The sequence below is a fragment of the Leucoraja erinacea genome, unplaced genomic scaffold (genome assembly GCF_028641065.1).
Source record: "Leucoraja erinacea ecotype New England unplaced genomic scaffold, Leri_hhj_1 Leri_67S, whole genome shotgun sequence".
In the NCBI taxonomy this organism is placed as follows: domain Eukaryota; kingdom Metazoa; phylum Chordata; class Chondrichthyes; order Rajiformes; family Rajidae; genus Leucoraja; species Leucoraja erinaceus.
In genome coordinates, this window is record NW_026576597.1 from 119,349 (window position 1) to 140,000 (window position 20,652).

Sequence of the window (20,652 nt, forward strand, 5' to 3'; positions counted from 1 at the left end):
CACTGTCCCAGTGCCACACACTGTCCCACACACTGTCCCACACACTGTCCCACACACTGTCCACACACACTGTCCCAGTGCCACACACTGTCCCAGTGCCACACACGGTCCCACACACTGTCCCAGTGCCACACACACTGTCCCACACACTGTCCCACACACGGTCCCACACACTGTCCCAGTGCCACACACACACTGTCCCAGTGCCACACACACTGCCAGTGCCACACACACACAGGTCCACACACACTGTCCCAGTGCCACACACACACACTGTCCCACAGCACACACACAGTCCCAGTGCCACACACACACTGTCCCAGTGCCACACACACACTGTCCCAGTGCCACACACACATTGTCCCAGTGCCACACACACTGTCCCAGTGCCACACACACTGTCCCAGTGCCACACACACTGTCCCAGTCCCACACACACTGTCCCAGTGCCACACACACTGTCCCAGTGCCACACACACTGTCCCAGTGCCACACACACTGTCCCAGTGCAACACACACACTGTCCCAGTGCCCACACACACTGTCCCACACACTGTCCCACACACTGTCCCAGTGCACACACACACAGTCCCAGTGCCACACACTGTCCCAGTGCCACACACACTGTCCCACTGCAAGCACACACTGTCCCAGTGCCCACACACACTGTCCCACACACTGTCCCACACACTGTCCCAGTGCCCATACATTGTCCCAGTGCCACACACTGTCCCACACACTGTCCCACACACTGTCCCAGTCCCACACACTGTCCCACACACTGTCCCACACACTGTCCCAGTGCCACACACACACAGTCCCAGTGCCACACACTGTCCCAGTGCCACACACTGTCCAACACTGTCCCCACACACCCACACACTGTCCCACACACTGTCCCACACACTGTCCCACACACACACACACTGTCCCCCAGTGCCACACACTGTCCCAGTGCCACACACGGTCCCACACACTGTCCCAGTGCCACACACACACTGTCCCACACACTGTCCCACACACGGTCCCACACACTCTCCCAGTGCCCCACACACTGTCCCAGTGCCACACACACTGCCCACACACACGGTCCCACACACACACTGTCCCAGTGCACACACACTGTCCCAGTGCCACACACACTGTCCCAGTGCCTATACACACAGTCCCAGTGCCACACACACTGCCCCAGTGCCACACACACTGTCCCAGTGCCACACACACACTTGTCCCAGTGCCACACACACACACACACTGTGTCCCACACTGCCCACACACACTGTCCCAGTGCCACACACACTGTCCCAGTGCCACACACACTGTCCCCACACACACTGTCCCACACACACTGTCCCAGTGCCACACACTGTCCCAGTGCCACACACACTGTCCCACACTGCCACACACACTGTCCCAGTGCCACACACACTGTCCCAGTGCCACACACACTGTCCCAGTGCCACACACACACTGTCCAGTGCCACACACACTGTCCCAGTGTCCCACACACTGTCCCAGTGCCACACACACTGGCCCAGTGCCCACACACTGTCCCAGTGCCCACACACTGTCCCAGTGCCACACACACTGTCCCAGTGCCCACACACACTGTCCCAGTGCCCACACACACTGTCCCAGTGCCACACACTGTCCCAGTGCCACACACAGTCCCAGTGCCACACACACTGTCCCACACACTGTCCCACACACGGTCCCAGTGCCCACACACTGTCCCACACACAGTCCCAGTGCCACACACACTGTCCCACACACACTGTCCCACACACACACACATTGTCCCAGTGCCACACACACACACTGTCCCACACACACTGTCCCAGTGCAAACACACTGTCCCAGTGTCCCAGACACACTGTCCCAGTGCCGCTGTCCCGCTCCCCGTTCCTCACTCAGCCCCGCTCTGCGCAGAGTCCCTGTGAGGCGCCGGGCTGCTGCTGCTGCTGCTGCTGCTGCTGACACCAAGTTACTTTCACTTGCGTTTCTACGAGGAGGACATGGCGTTGTTGGATGTGTGCGGGGACGGGGGCGACTGGACTCGGGGCTTTTTCCCTTTCGCTGCCGGGACCCAGAGCCTGGGCGTGTCTGGGGAGTGCGGGGCCGGGGCCGGGACTCTAGCGGTGCCGCTGGGGCTGGATGTGAGTATCTAGCGGAATGTGGCGGTGGCAGCGTTACCGGCTGCTGTCGGGACGGGTGCGGGCACAAGTCGGCGCCTCCCCGGGCAGAGGAAATCATAAACTGCGCTGCCTGTGTGTCCAAGAGCCACCGTGGACTTGTGTGGGAGAGACAGAGGGAGCAGGGTATTGGAGCAGGAGGAATTAAAACAGCACAGGCCATTCGGCCCATTCACTATCTGCCGTTCATCAAAATCCTGGCTGAAGTCCCACCGACTCTCTCCGCCTTCACTGCTACTAGGCTCCACCACAACTTACCAGATGGGGAGGGATTTCCAAACTTTCCCATCCTCGTCACTCCACCACCACCTCCTCTCCCGCGCTCCCCCTCCTCTCTCCCCTTCTCCCCCTCCTCTCTCCCCTCTCTAAATGGTGGCCCATTGGGAAAGGGGGACCCCAGCTATTTACAATATATATTAATGATCTGGATGAGGGAATTGAAGGCAACATCTCCAAGTTTGCGGATGACACTAAGCTGGGGGGCAGTGCTAGCTGTGAGGAGGATGCTAGGAGACTGCAAGGTGACTTGGATAGGCTGGGTGAGTGGGCAAATGTTTGGCAGATGCAGTATAATGTGGATAAATGTGAGGTTATCCATTTTGGTGGCAAAAAACGGGAAAGCAGACTATTATCTAAATGGTGGCCGATTGGGAAAGGGGGAGATGCAGCGAGACCTGGGTGTCATGGTACACCAGTCAATGAAGGTAGGCATGCAGGTGCAGCAGGCAGTGAAGAAAGCGAATGGTATGTTAGCTTTCATTGCAAAAGGATTTGAGTAAAGGAGCTGGGAGGTTCTACTGCAGTTGTACAGGGTCTTGGTGAGACCACACCTGGAGTATTGCGTACAGTTTTAGTCTCCAAATCTGAGGAAGGACATTATTGCCATAGAGGGAGTGCAGAGACGGTTCACCAGACTGATTCCTGGGATGTCAGGACTGTCTTATGAAGAAAGACTGGATAGACTTGGTTTATACTCTCTAGAATTTAGGAGATTGAGAGGGGATCTTATAGAAACTTACAAAATTCTTAAGGGGTTGGGGGAGAGTATGGGGAATAGAAACATAGAAAAATAGAAATTAGGTGCAGGAGTAGGCCATTCGGCCCTTCGAGCCTGCACCGCCATTCAATATGATCATGGCTGATCATCCAACTCAGTATCCCGTACCTGCCTTCTCTCCATACCCCCTGATCCCCTTAGCCACAAGGGCCACATCTAACTCCCTCTTAAATATAGCCAATGAACTGGCCTCAACTACCCTCTGTGGCAGAGAGTTCCAGAGATTCACCACTCTCTGTGTGAAAAAAAGTTCTTCCCATCTCGGTTTTAAAGGATTTCCCCCTTATCCTTAAGCTGTGACCCCTTGCCCTGGACTTCCCCAACATCGGGAACAATCTTCCTGCATCTAGCCTGTCCAACCCCTTAAGAATTTTGTAAGTCCAGTGGAAGTGGTGGAGGCAGGTTCATTGGTATCATTTAAAAATAAATTGGATAGGCATATGGATGAGAAGGGAATGGAGGGTTATGGTATGAGTGCAGGCAGGTGGGACTAAGGGGAAAAAAAGGTTGTTCGGCACGGACTTGTAGGGCCGAGATGGCCTGTTTCCGTGCTGTAATTGTTATATGGCTAGTGTGAGTACGGTAGTGTTACTATGCGGGGATCGCTGGTCGGCGTGGACTGGTTGGGACGAAGGTCCGGTTTCTGTGCTGTATCTCTAAACTAAACTAAACTAAACTACTGTACAGGTGATTGGTGGTCAGCGTGGATTCGGTGGGCTGAGGGGCCTGTTTCCACGCTGTATCTTTAAATTGAACAAGTCTTGTTCTCCACTTGTTCATCCTCTCTGTGTGGATGCTACTCTCTCTGCAGCCAGTGTCGTTCCTCGAGCCCTACATGGAAGGAGATGAGGAAGTACAGATCCAACTGCATCACGGAACAACTACACTGGCCTTCATGTTTCAGCACGGTGTGATGGTGGCGGTCGACTCCAGAGCCTCTGCAGGCTCCTATGTCAGTAAGTTGACCAGCATCTGCTATCAGGGGGGAGCAGTGATACAGTTGCTGCCTTCTAGCAACAGAGACCCAGTTTCCATCCTGACTACGGGTGCTGTCTGTACGGAGTTTGTACCTTCTCCCCGTTGGTAGTCTCCGAGATCTACAGTTTGCTCCCACACTCCAAAGACATACAGGCTTGTAGGTTAATAGGTTAATTGACTTGGTATAAATGTATATCAGTGTGCAGGGATCGCTGGTCAGTGCAGACACGATGGGCTGAAGGGCCTGTTTCCGCATAGTATCTCTAAAACTAAAACGAAAAAAAACAAGTATTCATAGCAAAAGGATTTGAGTATAGGAGCATTCATAGCAAAAGGATTTGAGTATAGGAGCATTCATAGCAAAAGGATTTGAGTATAGGAGCATTCATAGCAAAAGGATTTGAGTATAGGAGCATTCATAGCAAAAGGATTTGAGTATAGGAGCACATTTTTGGAGTGTGGGAGGAAACCGGAGAACCTGGAGAAAACCCACACAGGTCACGGGGAGAACTTATAAACTCCATACAGACATGGGATAAATGTGAGGTTATCCATTTTGGTGGCAAAAACGGGAAAGCAGACTATTATCTAAATGGTGGCCGATTGGGAAAGGGGGAGATGCAGAGAGACCTGGGTATCATGGTACACCAGTCATTGAAAGTAGGCATGCAGGTGCAGCAGGCAGTGAAGAAAGCGAATGGTATGTTAGCTTTCATTGCAAAAGGATTTGAGTATAGGAGCAGGGAGGTTCTACTGCAGTTGTACAGGGTCTTGGTGAGACCACACCTGGAGTATTGCGTACAGTTTTGGTCTCCAAATCTGAGGAAGGACATTATTGCCATAGAGGGAGTGCAGAGACGGTTCACCAGACTGATTCCTGGGATGTCAGGGCTGTCTTATGAAGAAAGACTGGATAGACTTGGTTTATACTCTCTAGAATTTAGGAGATTGAGAGGGGATCTTATAGAAACTTACAAAATTCTTAAGGGGTTGGACGGGCTAGATGCAGGAAGATTGCTCCCGATGTTGGGGAAGTCCAGGACAAGGGGTCACAGCTTAAGGATAAGGGGGAAATCCTTTAAAACCGAGATGAGAAGAACTCCTGCACCTAATTTCTACGTTTCTATGAACTCAGCGGGTCAAACAGCATCTGTGCAAGAATAGACAGATGAGACTTTCCGCTTGGGGACCCTTCTGACATGAGCAAAGATCCAGGAGGATGAGCGGTGATCTTATAGAGGTGTATAAAATCATGAGAGGAATACATCAGGTAGATGCACAGAATCTCTTGCGCAGAGTAGGCAAATTGAGGACCAGAGGGCATAGGTTTAAGGTGAAGGGGAAAAGGTTTAATAGGAATCTGAGGGGTAACGTTTTCACACAAAGGGTGGTGGGTGTAATGAACAAGCTGCCAGAGGAGGTAGTTGAGGCAGGGACTGTCCCAACATTTAAGAAAGAGTTAGACAGGTACATGGATGGGACAAGGGTAGAGAGATATGGACCCAACATGGGCAACTTGCCAACACTGGCCAACATGTCCCAGCTACACTAGTCCCACCTGCCCACATTTGGTCCATATCCCTCCAATTATATAAATGGTGGCCGATTGGGAAAGGGGGAGATGCAGCGAGACCTGGGTGTCATGGTACACCAGTCATTGAAGGTAGGCATGCAGGTGCAGCAGGCAGTGAAGAAAGCGAATGGTATGTTAGCTTTCATGGCAAAAGGATTTGAGTATAGGAGCAGGGAGGTTCTACTGCAGTTGTACAGGGTCTTGGTGAGACCACACCTGGAGTATTGCGTACAGTTTTGGTCTCCAAATCTGAGGAAGGACATTATTGCCATAGAGGGAGTACAGAGAAGGTTCACCAGACTGATTCCTGGGACGTCAGGACTTTCATATGAAGAAAGACTGGATAGACTTGGTTTATACTCTCTAGAATTTAGGAGATTGAGAGGGGATCTTATAGAAACTTACAAAATTCTTAAGGGGTTGGACAGGCTAGATGCAGGAAGATTGCTCCCGATGTTGGGGAAGTCCAGGACAAGGGGTCACAGCTTAAGGATAAGGGGGAAATCCTTTAAAAACCGAGATGAGAAGAACTTTTTTCACACAGAGAGTGGTGAATCTCTGGAACTCTCTGCCACAGAGGGTAGTTGAGGCCAGTTCATTGGCTATATTTAAGAGGGAGTTAGATGTGGACCTTGTGGCTAAGGGGATCAGGGGGTATGTAGAGAAGGCAGGTACGGGATACTGAGTTGGATGATCAGCCATGATCATATTGAATGGCGGTGCAGGCTCGAAGGGCCGAATGGCCTACTCCTGCATCTAATTTCTATGTTTCTATGTTTCTAATCCTGGCCTATCTATGTACCTGTCCACTGTTTAGACATAGAAAATAGGTGCAGGAGGAGGCCATTCAGCCCTTCGAGCCAGCACCACCATGCAATATGATCATGGGTAATCATCCTAAATCAGTACCCCATTCCTGCTTTCTCCATATATTCCTCGATTCCATTAGCCCTCAGAGCTATATCTAGCTCTATCTTGAAAACATCCGGTGAATTGGTCTCCACTGCCTTGTGTGACAGAGAATTCCACAGGTTCACAACTCTCTGGGTGAAAATGCTTTTCCTCATCTCAGTCCTAAATGGCCTGCCCCTTATTCTTAAACCGTCAGCCTTGGTTCTGGATCCCCCCAACATCTGGAACATTATTCCTGAATCTAGTCTGTCCATTCCCTTAAGAATGTTATGTTTCTATAAGACAGCCTCTCATCCTTCTGAATGCCAGTGAATAAACCCAGTCGATCCATTCTTTCATGGAGTCTTTCAACATTTTTCTCAAATGTCCTGATTCCTGTTAAATAATTTTACTTCACCTTAAACCTAGGCCATCTAGTCTAGTCCTCGAATCAGTTCTCTGGGTAAGTCCTTCTGCAGTTGTACAGAGTCCTAGTGAGACCACACCTGGAGTATTGTGTGCAGTTTTGGTCCCCCTAATTTGAGGAAGGACATTCTTGCTATTGAGGGAGTGCAGCGTAGGTTTACAAGGTTAATTCCCGGGATGGCGGGACTGCCATATGCTGAGAGAATGGAGCAGCTGGGCTTGTACACTCTGGAGTTTAGAAGGATGAGAGGTGATCTCATTGAAACATTGTTAAGGGCTTGGACACGCTAGAGGCAGGAAACATGTTCCCGATGTTGGGGGAGTCCAGAACCAGGGGCCACACAGTTTAAGAATAAGGAGTAAGCCATTTAGAACGGAGACGAGGAAACACTTTTTCTCACAGAGAGTTGTGAGTCTGTGGAATTTTCTGCCTCAGAGGGCGGTGGAGGCAGGTTCTCTGGATGCTTTCAAGAGAGAGTTAGATAGGACTCTTGAAAATAGCAGAGTCAGGGGATATGGGCTGAAGGCAGGAACGGGGTGCCTGGGTTTCAACAACTAAGTTACAGAGATAGGTTGAATAAGTTAGGTCTTTATTCTCTGGAGCGCAGAAGGTTAAGGGGGGACTTGATATAGGTCTTTAAAATGATGAGAGGGATAGACAGAGTTGATGTGGACAAGCTTTTCCCTTTGAGAATAGGGAAGATTCAAACAAGAGGACATGACTTCAGAATTAAGGGATAGAAGTTTAGGGGTAATATGAGGGGGAACTTCTTTACTCAGAGAGTGGTAGCGGTGTGGAATGAGCTTCCAGTGGAAGTGTTGCAGGCAGGTTCATTGGTATCATTTAAAAATAAATTGGATAGGCATATGGATGAGAAGGGAATGGAGGGTTATGGTATGAGTGCAGGCAGGTGGGACTAAGGGGGAAAAAAGTTGTTCGGCACGGACTTGTAGGGCCGAGATGGCCTGTTTCCGTGCTGTAATTGTTATATGGTTATATGGTTAATGAATGAATGTACGTTTAGTGGCCGAGTATTCACATACAAGGAATTGAGATGAGGAAAAACCTTTTACACCCAGAGAGTTGTGAATCTGTGGAATTCTCTGCCTCAGAAGGCAGTGGAGGCCAATTCACTGGATGTTTTCAAGATAGAGCTAGATATAGCTCTGAGGGCTAATGGAATCGAGGAATCTGGGGTACTGATTGGCGATGATCAGCCATGATCACATTGAATGGCGGTGCTGGCTCGAAGGGCCGAATGGCCTCTACTCCTGCACCTATTATCTATTGTTTATTGTAAGAGACTCTGTGCATCTTGGTTGCATGATTGTGTTTGATCAGCACCTGCTCTTTCTTGCATCAACATAATTTCTTCAACTCTTTTCTTCAGGCACTAAGAATTTCAAGAAGGTGATTGAGATTAACCCGTTCCTGCTGGGCACGATGTCCGGCAGTGCTGCTGACTGTGTGTATTGGGAGAGGATGCTGGCCAAACACTGCAGGTGAGGTTTCTTAGAGTGCAAGTTCATTATTCTGATTCAATTGATTAAAAGATAGACAATAGACAATAGACAATAGGTGCAGGAATCGGCCATTCCCCCCTTTGAGCCAGCACCGCCATTCAATGTGATCATGGCTGATCATCCCCAATCAGTACCCGTTCCTGCCTTCCCCCCATATCCCCTGACTCCGCTGTTTTTAACAGCTCTCTCTTGAAAGTATCCAGAGAACCTGCCTCCACCGCCCTCTGAGGCAGAGAATTCCACAGACTCACCACTCTCTGTGAGAAAAAGTGATTCCTCGTCTCCGTTCTAAATGGCTTACTCCTTATTCTTAAACTGTGTGTGGCCCCTGGTTCTGGACTCCCCCAACATCAGGAACATGTTTCCTGCCTCTAGTGTATCCAAGCCCGTAACAATCTTATATGTTTCAATGAGATGCCCTCTCATCCTTTTAAACTCCAGAATGTACAAGCCCAGCCGCTCCATTCTCACAGCATATGACAAAATACAGTTGAACAGAGGGATCTGGGTATAACCGTGCATAGTTCCTTGAAGGTGGAATCTCATGTAGATAGGGTGGTAAAGAAAAGCTTTTGGTATGCTAGCCTTTATAAATCAGAGCATTGAGTATAGAAGCTGGGATGTAATGTTAAAATTGTACAAGGCATTGGTGAGACCAAATCTGGAGTATGGTGTACAATTTTGGTCGCCCAATTATAGGAAGGATGTCAACAAAATAGAGAGAGTACAGAGGAGATTTACTAGAATGTTGCCTGGGTTTCAACAACTAAGTTACAGAGATAGGTTGAATAAGTTAGGTCTTTATTCTCTGGAGCGCAGAAGGTTAAGGGGGACTTGATAGAGGTCTTTAAAATGATGAGAGGGATAGACAGAGTTGATGTGGACAAGCTTTTCCCTTTGAGAATAGGGAAGATTCAAACGAGAGGACATGACTTCAGAATTAAGGGACAGAAGTTTAGGGGTAACATGAGGGGGAACTTCTTTACTCAGAGAGTGGTAGCGGTGTGGAATGAGCTTCCAGTGGAAGTGGTGGAGGCAGGTTCATTGGTATCATTTAAAAATAAATTGGATAGGCATATGGATGAGAAGGGAATGGAGGGTTATGGTATGAGTGCAGGCAGGTGGGACTAAGGGGAAAAAAGTTGTTCGGCACGGACTTGTAGGGCCGAGATGGCCTGTTTCCGTGCTGTAATTGTTATATGGTTATATGGTTATGACAGTCCCGCCATCACGGGAATGAACCTTGTGAACCTACGCTGCACTCGCTCAATAGCAAGAATGTCCTTCCTCAAATTAGGTGCAACATTGCGTGCAGCCGAGCGGCTCATGAGTGCGGTGTCCGTGGAGAGGCGGCTGGTGATGTCCCCTGCGGACAGAACACACCGCTGATAATGAGGACCGTCGTGTGTGAGCTGTCCACACTGTGTTCACCACCTACAGTACATGATAGTTCACAGCAGTGTACAACAAAATCCATTCCAGTGCAGCATTTGAAGCAAATGGATACATCATGGAAACAGGCCCTTCAGCCCATCCAGTCCACACCGACCATTGATCACCCGTTCACATAGTTAGAAACATAGAAACATAGAAATTAGGTGCAGGAGTAGGCCATTCGGCCCATCGAGCCTGCACCGCCATTCAATATGATCATGGCTGATCATCCAACTCAGTATCCCATACCTGCCTTCTCCCCATACCCCCTAATCCCCTTAGCCACAAGGGCCACATCTAACTCCCTCTTAAATATAGCCAATGAACTGTGGCCTCAACTACCTTCTGTGGCAGAGAGTTCCAGAGATTCACCACTCTCTGTGTGAAAAAAGTTCTTCTCATCTCGGTTTGAAAGGATTCCCCCCTTATCCTTAAGCTGTGACCCCTTGTCCTGGACTTCCCCAACATTGGGAACAATCTTCCTGCATCTAGCCTGTCCAACCCCTTAAGAATTTTGTAAGTTTCTATAAGATCCCCTCTCAGTCTCCTAAATTCTAGAGAGTATAAACCAAGTCTATCCAGTCTTTCTTCATAAGACAGTCCTGACATCCCAGGAATCAGTCTGGTGAACCTTCTCTGCACTCCCTCTATGGCAATAATGTCCTTCCTCAGATTTGGAGACCAAAACTGTACGCAATACTCCAGGTGTAGTCTCACCAAGACCCTGTACAACTGCAGTAGAACCTCCCTGCTCCTATACTCAAATCCTTTTGCAATGAAAGCTAACATACCATTCGCTTTCTTTACTGCCTGCTGCACCTGCATGCCTACCTTCAATGACTGGTGTACCATGACACCCAGGTCTCGCTGCATCTCCCCCTTTTGCTAGTCGGCCACCATTTAGATAATATAATATATTAGATAATATAGATGCCGAATGTTTTATCTTTGTCCAATTGCTTCTAATAAAAAATAAATATATAAATGAAATGAAATGAAAGATCATATTAAGGTTTCAGTGTGGGCATTCGCTGTAATGTTGGTGTTTTGCAGGATATATAAATTACGGAACAAGAAACGTATCTCGGTGTGCGCTGCCTCCAAGCTCCTGGCCAACATGGTTTCTGAGTACAAAGGCATGGGGCTGTCGATGGGCACTATGATTTGTGGCTGGGACAGCAAGGTACGTACGGGATAGTAGTAAGGAAGGCAAACGCAATGCTAGCAATTATTGATTTAGGCCATTTGGAAAAATGGGCTGAAAGATGGCAGATGGAGTTTAATGCTGATAAATGTGAGGTGCTACACCTTGGCAGGTCAAATCAAAATAGGACGTACATGGTAAATGGTAGGGAATTGAAGAATACAGTTGAACAGAGGGATCTGGGTATAACCGTGCATAGTTCCTTGAAGGTGGAATCTCATATAGATAGGGTGGTAAAGAAAGCTTTTGGTATGCTGGCCTTTATAAATCAGAGCATTGAGTATAGAAGCTGGGATGTAATGTTAAAATTGTACAAGGCATTGGTGAGGCCAATTCTGGAGTATGGTGTACAATTTTGGTCGCCTAATTATAGGAAGGATGTCAACAAAATAGAGAGAGTACAGAGGAGATTTACTAGAATGTTGCCTGGGTTTCAACAACTAAGTTACAGAGAAAGGTTGAACAAGGTTTTCACACAGAGAGTGGTGAATCTCTGGAACTCTCTGCCACAGAGGGTAGTTGAGGCCAGTTCATTGGCTATATTTAAGAGGGAGTTAGATGTGGCCCTTGTGGCTAAGGGGATCAGGGGGTATGGAGAGAAGGCAGGTACGGGATATTGAGTTGGATGATCAGCCATGATCGTATTGAATGGCGAATGGTGCAGGCTCGAAGGGCCGAATGGCCTCTACTCCTGCACCTGTCTGTTTCTGCAGCTTCCTCTGGCAGCCCGTTCCAGATGCGGGCTGCCCCCTGTGTGCGGGGAGGTTGCATTGACAGCAGGCCCCCCCCGGACACTTATTATTATTTATTCAAAACGTTTGCTATGTCGCTCTTCCAGGGAGATGCTAAATGCATTTCGTTGTCTCTGTACTGTACACTGACAATGACAATTAAAATTGAATCTGAATCTGAATCTGAATCTCTGTTGGCAGCAGAGTGTGACTATAATCTGTCTGTCTGTCTATGTCTGCCAGGGCCCTGGACTGTACTATGTGGATGACAGTGGCCTGCGGCTGAGTGGCAGCATGTTCGCCACAGGATCCGGTCAGAGTTATGCCTACGGTGTGATGGACAGTGGCCACAGATACGACCTCTCCATACAAGAGGCCTATGACCTGGCACAGCGTGCCATCTACCATTCCACATACCGTGATGCCTACTCAGGGGGCACCGTCAACAGTAAGTGCACCTTTAATGTCTTGTCATCTTTGGTTTTAGTTTTAGGTCTATTTGGACAAAGGGGCATATAACCATATAACAATTACAGCACGGAAACAGGCCATCTCGGTCCTACAAGTCCGTGCCGAACAAATTATTTTCCCCTTAGTCCCACCTGCCTGCACTCATACCATAACCCTCCATTCCCTTCTCATCCATATGCCTATCCAATTTATTTTTAAATGATACCAATGAACCTGCCTCCACCACTTTCACTGGAAGCTCATTCCACACCGCTACCACTCTCTGAGTAAAGAAGTTCCCCCTCATATTACCCCTAAACTTCTGTCCCTTAATTCTGAAGTCATGTCCTCTTGTTTGAATCTTCCCTATTCTCAAAAGGAAAAGACTGTCCACATCAACTCTGTCTATCCCTCTCATCATTTTAAAGACCTCTATCAAGTCCCCCCTTAACCTTCTGCGCTCCAGAGAATAAAGACCTAACGTATTCAACCTTTCTCTGTAACTTAGTTGCTGAAACTCTACCCGCTCCGGCACAGTGCTGCCATTGGCTATATTTAAGAGGGAGTTAGATGTGGCCCTTCTGGCCAAGGGGATCAGGGGGTATGGAGAGAAGGCAGGTACGGGATACTGAGTTGGATGATCAGCCATGATCATATTGAATGGTGGTGCAGGCTCGAAGGGCCGAATGGCCTACTCCTGCACCTAATTTCTATGTTTCTATGTTCTAACCATATAAAAATTACAGCACGGAAACAGGCCATCTCGGCCCTACAAGTCCGTGCCGAACAACTTTTTTCCCTTAGTCCATATAACCATACGCCCAATAGCATAACAACTCTTTGCTGTAGCAGAACAAACCAGGCCGTTGAAATCCCCAGCCCTCTACACACTCTGATACATCCTGAGCCTGACGGAAAGGCTTGGGTCACATCAGTAAACCTCAGCAGGGTTGTGTAAGAGGAAGAGGCATGTCGACAAGTAGCTTGTACACGCAATTAGTAGCAGCAATTAGCAACTGTCTGAGGGCATTTGTTACTGGGGTAAACAGCATCTTCAACCACTATGCATCTTTAATGTCTTCTGAACATATAACCATATTATTCTTTGGAGCGCAGAAGGTTAAGGGGGGACTTGATAGAGGTTTTTAAAATGATGAGAGGGATAGACAGAGTTGACGTGGAAAAGCTTTTCCCACTGAGAGTAGGGAAGATTCAAACAAGGGGACATGGCTTGAGAATTAAGGGACTGAAGTTTAGGGGGAACATGAGGGGGGAACTTCTTTACTCAGAGAGTGGTGGCTGTGTGGAATGAGCTTCCAGTGAAGGTGGTGGAGGCAGGTTCGTTTTTATCATTTAAAAATAAATTGGATAGTTATATGGACGGGAAGGGAATGGAGGGTTATGGTCTGAGCGCAGGTATATGGGACTAGGGGAGATTATGTGTTCGGCACGGACTAGAAGGGTCGAGATGGCCTGTTTCCGTGCTGTAATTGTTATATGGTTATATGGTTATCAGCCATGATCATATTGAATGGCGGGTGCTGGCTCGAAGGGCTAAATGGCCTACTCCTGCACCTATTGTCTATGTTTCTATGTAAGCTCCTTACACAACTGGTGCCTGAAAGGCCCTGCCAGGGTGGTGGTGATGACAGATACAATGGTGGTGTTTGTGCTTTTTGGATAGGTACATGAATAGGCAGAGAATAGAGGAATGTGGAACTTGTTCAGGCAGCGAACACTAGTTTCAGTTGGCACCATGATCAATGCGGAAATTGTGGGCTGATGGGCTTGTTCCTGTTATTCTAGGTTCTAGTATCTGTGTGGGGAGGGGAGGAGAGAGAGAGAGAGAGAGAGGGGGAGAGAGGGGGAGAGAGAGAGAGAGACAGAGAGAGAGAGAGAGAGAGAGAGAGAGACCGAGAGAGAGAGAGAGACAGAGAGAGAGACAGAGAGAGAGAGAGAGACTGAGAGAGAGACAGAGAGAGAGACAGAGAGAGAGAGAGAGAGACAGAGAGAGACAGAGAGAGAAACAGAGAGAGAGACAGAGAGAGAGAGAGAGACAGAGAGAGAGACAGAGAGAGAGACAGAGAGAGACAGACAGAGAGAGACAGACAGAGAGAGACAGAGAGACAGAGAGAGAGAGACAGAGAGAGAGCCAGAGAGAGAGACAGGGAGAGACAGAGAGAGACAGAGAGAGACAGAGAGAGAGACAGAGAGATACAGAGAGAGAGAGACACGGAGAGAGACAGGGAGACAGGCAGAGAGAGAGACAGAGGGAGAGAGAGAGAGACAGAGAGAGACAGCTTGGGTTTTCCCCAAGATCTTCGGTTTCCTCCCACATTCCAAAGGTGTACAGGTTTGTAGGTTAATTGATTAGGTATAATTGTGAACAATTGTCCCCAGTTTGTGTAGGATGGTGTAAGTGTGCAGGCATCACTGGTCGGCACCGACTTGGTAGGCCAAAGGGGGTGATTAGCGCAAAGGAGGGAAAATAATCTACAATCCCTCCCTCACCCCCAACTCCACCACATTATGCGGGGAGGTGTGTCCTAGAGCAGTGGTTCTCAACCTTTTTTCAGTGATGTACCCACTGTGAAATATTTTTTCAGCCAAGTACCCCCTAACCAACGCAAAGCATTTTTGGTTGGAAAAAAAAAGACTTAAAACAGAGCATCAGTGTCTGATTTATTAAACTTTGGGACTGATAAACACATACAAAATTCAAACATTTGAAAAAAAAACTATTTCGAACATTTTAAATAATCCATACTAAGATAGGTGGGGTTGCGGGTAATGAAGTAGAGTTTCAAAGTCTACAGAGAGATTTATGCCAGTTGGAAGAGTGGGCTGAAAGATGGCAGATGGAGTTTAATGCTGATAAGTGTGAGGTGCTACATCTTGGCAGGACAAATCAAAATAGGACGTACATGGTAAATGGTAGGGAATTGAAGAATGTAGGTGAACAGAGGGATCTGGGAATAACTGTACACAGTTCCCTGAAAGTGGAATCTCATGTAGATAGGGTGGTAAAGAAAGCTTTTGGTGTGCTGGCCTTTATAAATCAGAGCATTGAGTATAGAAGTTGGGATGTAATGTTAAAATTGTACAAGGCATTGGTGAAACCAAATCTGTAGTATGGTGTACAATTTTGGTCGCCCAATTATAGGAAGGATGTCAACAAAATAGAGAGAGTACAGAGGAGATTTACTAGAATGTTGCCTGGGTTTCAGCAACTAAGTTACAGAGATAGGTTGAATAAGTTAGGTCTTTATTCTCTGGAGCGCAGTAGGTTAAGGGGGGACTTGATAGAGGTCTTTAAAATGATGAGAGGGATAGACAGAGTTGATGTGGACAAGCTTTTCCCTTTGAGAATAGGGAAGATTCAAACAAGAGGACATGACTTCAGAATTAAGGGACAGAAGTTTATGGGTAACATGAGGGGGAACTTCTTTACTCAGAGAGTGGTGGCGGTGTGGAATGAGCTTCCAGTGGAAGTGGTGGAGGCAGGTTCATTGGTATCATTTAAAAATAAATTGGATAGGCATATGGATGAGAAGGGAATGGAGGGTTACGGTATGAGTGCAGGCAGGTGGGACTAAGGGGAAAAAACGTTGTTCGGCATGGACTTGTAGGGCCGAGATGGCCTGTGACTTCCCTAACATCGGGAACAATCTTCCTGCATCTAGCCTGTCCAACCCCTTAAGAATTTTGTAAGTTTCTATAAGATCCCCTCTCAATCTCCTAAATTCTAGAGAGTATAAACCAAGTCTATCCAGTCTTTCTTCATAAGACAGTCCTGACATCCCAGGAATCAGTCTGGTGAACCGTCTCTGCACTCCCTCTATGGCAATAATGTCCTTCCTCAGATTTGGAGACCAAAACTGTACGCAATACTCCAGGTGTGGTCTCACCAAGACCCTGTACAACTGCAGTAGAATCTCCCTGCTCCTATACTCAAATCCTTTTGCTATGAATTTCTAAATGGCTTACTCCTTATTCTTAAACTGTGGCCCCAGATTCTGGACTCCCCCAACATCGGGAACATGTTTCCTGCCTCTAGCGTGTCCAAGCCCTTAACAATCTTATATGTTTCAATGAGATGCCCTCTCATCCTTCTTAACTCCAGAGTGTACAAGCCCAGCTGCTCCATTCTCTCAGCATATGACAGTCCCGCCATCCCGCGAATTAACCTTGTAAATCTATGCTGCACTCCATCAATAGCAAGATTGTCCTTCCTCAAATTAGGGGACCAAAACTGCACACAATACTCCAGGTGTGTTCTCACTAGGGCCCTGTACAACTGCAGAAGGACATCTTTGCTCCTATATTCGATTCCTCTGGTTATAAAGGCCAACATGCCATTCGCTTTCTTCACTGCCTGCTGTACCTGCATGCTTACTTTCATAGACTGATGTACAAGGACCCCCAGATCCCATTGTACTTCCCCTTTTCCCAACTTGACGCCATTTAGATGGTAATCTGCCTTCCTGTTTTTGAACCGAAGAGGATAACCTCACATTTATCTGCATTAAACTTAATCTGCCATGCTTCTGCCCACTCGCCCAACCTGTCCAAGTCACCCTGCATTCTCATAGCATCCTCCTCACAGTTCACACTGCCACCCAGCTTTGTGACACCTGCAGATTTGCTATTGTTACTTTGAATCCCTTCATCCAAATCATTGACGGTGTCTGTTTTGTTTCAGTGTACCACATGAGGGAAACCGGATGGATCAAGGTGTCCCAGGATGATGTTGGTGACCTGCACTATAGGTATAATGCAAAGACACAGTGAGCTGTGAGTAGCAGTCAGCTAGTCACCCACAACCAAAGCACTTGAACATGCCACTAGTGCAACATGGCTACGGTTTCCAATGTTTAAAAATGGTGAAAAATAAACATGTTTCTAGAAACATCCCTGTGTATGCGTTTGTTTTATTACCACGTTTTCAGTCAAGTTGGGGAAAGGGGAAGCACAACGTGATCTGGGGGTCCTTGTTCATCAGTCTATGAAAGTAAGCATGCAGGTACAGCAGGCAGTGAAGAAAGCCAATGGCATGTTGGCCTTCATAACAAGAGGAATCGAATATAGAGAATTTGAGTATAGAAGTTGGGATGTAATGTTAAAATTGTACAAGGCATTGGTGAGGCCAATTCTGGAGTATGGTGTACAATTTTGGTCGCCCAATTATAGGAAAGATGTCATCAAAATAGAGAGAGTACAGAGGAGATTTACTAGAATGTTGCCTGGGTTTCAGCAACTAAGTTACAGAGATGGGTTGAATAAGTTAGGGCTTTATTCTTTGGAGCGCAGAAGGTTAAGGGGGGACTTGATAGAGGTTTTTAAAATGATGAGAGGGATAGACAGAGTTGATGTGGACAAGCTTTTCCCACTGAGAGTAGGGAGAGTAGGGAGAGAAGGCAGGTACGGGATACTGAGTTGGATGATCAGCCATGATCATATTGAATGGCGGTGCAGGCTCGAAGGGGCGAATGGCCTACTCCTGCACCTATTTTCTATGTTCTATGTTTCTATTCAAACATGACTTGAGAATTAAGGGACTGAAGTTTAGGGGTAACATGAGGGGGAACTTCTTTACTCAGAGAGTGGTGGCTGTGTGGAATGAGCTTCCAGTGAAGGTGGTGGAGGCAGGTTCGTTTTTATCATTTAAAAATAAATTGGATAGTTATATGGACGGGAAGGGAATGGAAGGTTATGGTCTGAGCGCAGGTATATGGGACTAGGGGAGAATATGTGTTCGGCACGGACTAGAAGGGTCGAGATGGCCTGTTTCCGTGCTGTAATTGTTATATGGTTATATGATTCGTATGTGAGAGAACCACTCAGCAGTCTGCTAACAGCGGGGAAGAATGTGTTCCTCAATCTGGTGGTAGGTGCTTTCACGCCTGCCTGATGGGAGCAGGGAGAAGTTGGAATGACCGGGGTGTTTGTGGTCCTTGATTCTGTTCGCTGGTTTCCTGAGGCAGCATAAAATGCGGATGGAGTCAATGGAGGGGAGTCTGGTCCGTGATGGACTGGGCTACATCCACAACTCTGCAATTTCTTGCGGTTTTGGGCAAAGCAGTTGCCAAACCAAGCTGTGAGGCACCCTACATACACTAGACGATAGCAAGTGTGGGAAGCATGTTTGTTTTGGTTTAGTTTAGAGAAACAGTGCGGAAACAGGCCATTAACCATATAACAATTACAGCATGGAAACAGGCCATCTCGACCCTTCTAGTCCGTGCCGAACACATAATCCCCCCTAGTCCCATATACCTGCGCTCAGACCATAACCCTCCATTCCTTTCCTGTCCATATAACTATCCAATTTATTTTTAAATGATAAAAAACGAACCTGCCTCCACCACATTCACTGGAAGCTCATTCCACACAGCCACCACTCTCTGAGTAAAGAAGTTCCCCCTCAAGGGGACATGACTTGAGAATTAAGGGACTGAAGTTAGGTCTTTATTGTCTGGAGCGCAGAAGGTTAAGGGGGGACTTGATAGAGGTCTTTAAAATGATGAGAGGGATAGACAGAGTTGATGTGGAAAAGCTTTTCCCACTGAGAGTAGGGAAGATTCAAACAAGGGGACATGACTTGAGAATTAAGGGACTGAAGTTTAGGGGTAACATGAGGGGGAACTTCTTTACTCAGAGAGTGGTAGCTGTGTGGAATGAGCTTCCAGTGAAGGTGGTGGAGGCAGGTTCGTTTTTATCATTTAAAAATAAATTGGATAGGCATATGGACGGGAAGGGAATGGAGGGTTATGGTCTGAGCGCAGGTATATGGGACTAGGGGAGATTATGTGTTCGGCACGGACTAGAAGGGTCGAGATGGCCTGTTTCCGTGCTGTAATTGTTATATGGTTATATCAACACTATCCTACACGCACTAGTTCCTAAGGTTAATGGAATCAAGGGAAATGGGGAAAAAGCAGGAACGGGGTACTGATTCGGGATGATCAGCCATAGAAACATAGAAACATAGAAATTAGGTGCAGGAGTAGGCCATTCGGCCCTTCGAGCCTGCACCGCCATTCAATATGATCATGGCTGATCATCCAACTCAGTATCCCGTACCTGCCTTCTCTCCATACCCCCTGATCCCCTTAGCCACAAGGGCCACATCTAACTCCCTCTTAAATATAGCCAATGAACTGGCCTCAACTACCCTCTGTGGCAGAGAGTTCCAGAGATTCACCACTCTCTGTGTGAAAAAAGTTCTTCTCATCTCGGTTTTAAAAGATCTCCCCCCTATCCTTAAGCTGTGACCCCTTGTCCTGGACTTCCCCAACATCGGGAGAAATCTTCCTGCATCTACCCTGTACAACCCCTTAAGAATTTTGTAGGTTTCTATAAGATCCCCTCTCAATCTCCTAAATTCTAGAGAGTATAAATAAACCAAGTCTATCCAGTCTTTCTTCATAAGACAGTCCTGACATCCCAGGAATCAGTCTGGTGAACCGTCTCTGCACTCCCTCTATGGCAATAATGTCCATGATTATATTGAATGGCAGTATTGGCTCGAAGGGCCGAATGGCCTACTCCCGCTTCACTTATTTTTCTGTTTGTATGTTTATGGTATTTTTCCTGTCTACTGACTCACACTGACTGGAAATCATGTGATCACAGCCACTAAGTTTCACTTACACTCTGCAGCCTGATTGGGAGTTACAGAGATTATGTTGCAGGGGCTTTCCAAGGCATTGTGAGGCAGAAGGCAGGCTGGAAATCCCCGTGGAGGTGTGGGGAAAGGGTGGGGCAAGCTGTATAGATGGAGCTGCAAGGTCAAGAGGGTGAAGCGGGTACAATTACAATGTTTATAAGCATTTAAGTGGAGCAAGGAACTGCGGATGCTGGTTTATACCGAAGATAGACGCAAAATGATGGAGTAACTCAGCAGGACAGGCAGCAACACTGGATAGAAGGAATGGTTGACATTATAGGTTGAGACCCTTCTTCAGACAGAGCCAGGGGAGAGGGAGATATGGAAGGGTAAGGTGTGAAAACGAGATATCAAAGGAGGAAGGAAATTGTAAAACAGAAAAACATATTAAATTATAAAAGGACTGGACAAGCTGGATGCAGGAAAAATGTTCCCAATGTGGGGCGTGTCCAGAACCAGGGGTCCCATATAACCATATAACAATTACAGCACGGAAACAGGCCATCTCGGCCCTACAAGTCCG

At 47.4% G+C, this 20,652-nt stretch overlaps 1 protein-coding gene across 1 annotated transcript; it reads left to right on the plus strand.

Moving 5' to 3' along the window:
• The first annotated feature begins 1,976 nt into the window (after positions 1-1,976).
• psmb8a (proteasome 20S subunit beta 8A) lies at positions 1,977-17,371 on the plus strand. The gene is made up of 6 exons (XM_055631173.1): positions 1,977-2,156; positions 4,061-4,205; positions 8,509-8,620; positions 11,129-11,258; positions 12,254-12,458; positions 17,163-17,371. The coding sequence occupies exons 1-6, from the start codon at positions 2,016-2,018 to the stop codon at positions 17,249-17,251; spliced, it is 822 nt and encodes a 273-aa protein (XP_055487148.1). The 5' UTR covers positions 1,977-2,015; the 3' UTR covers positions 17,252-17,371.
• The last annotated feature ends 3,281 nt before the right edge of the window (positions 17,372-20,652 follow it).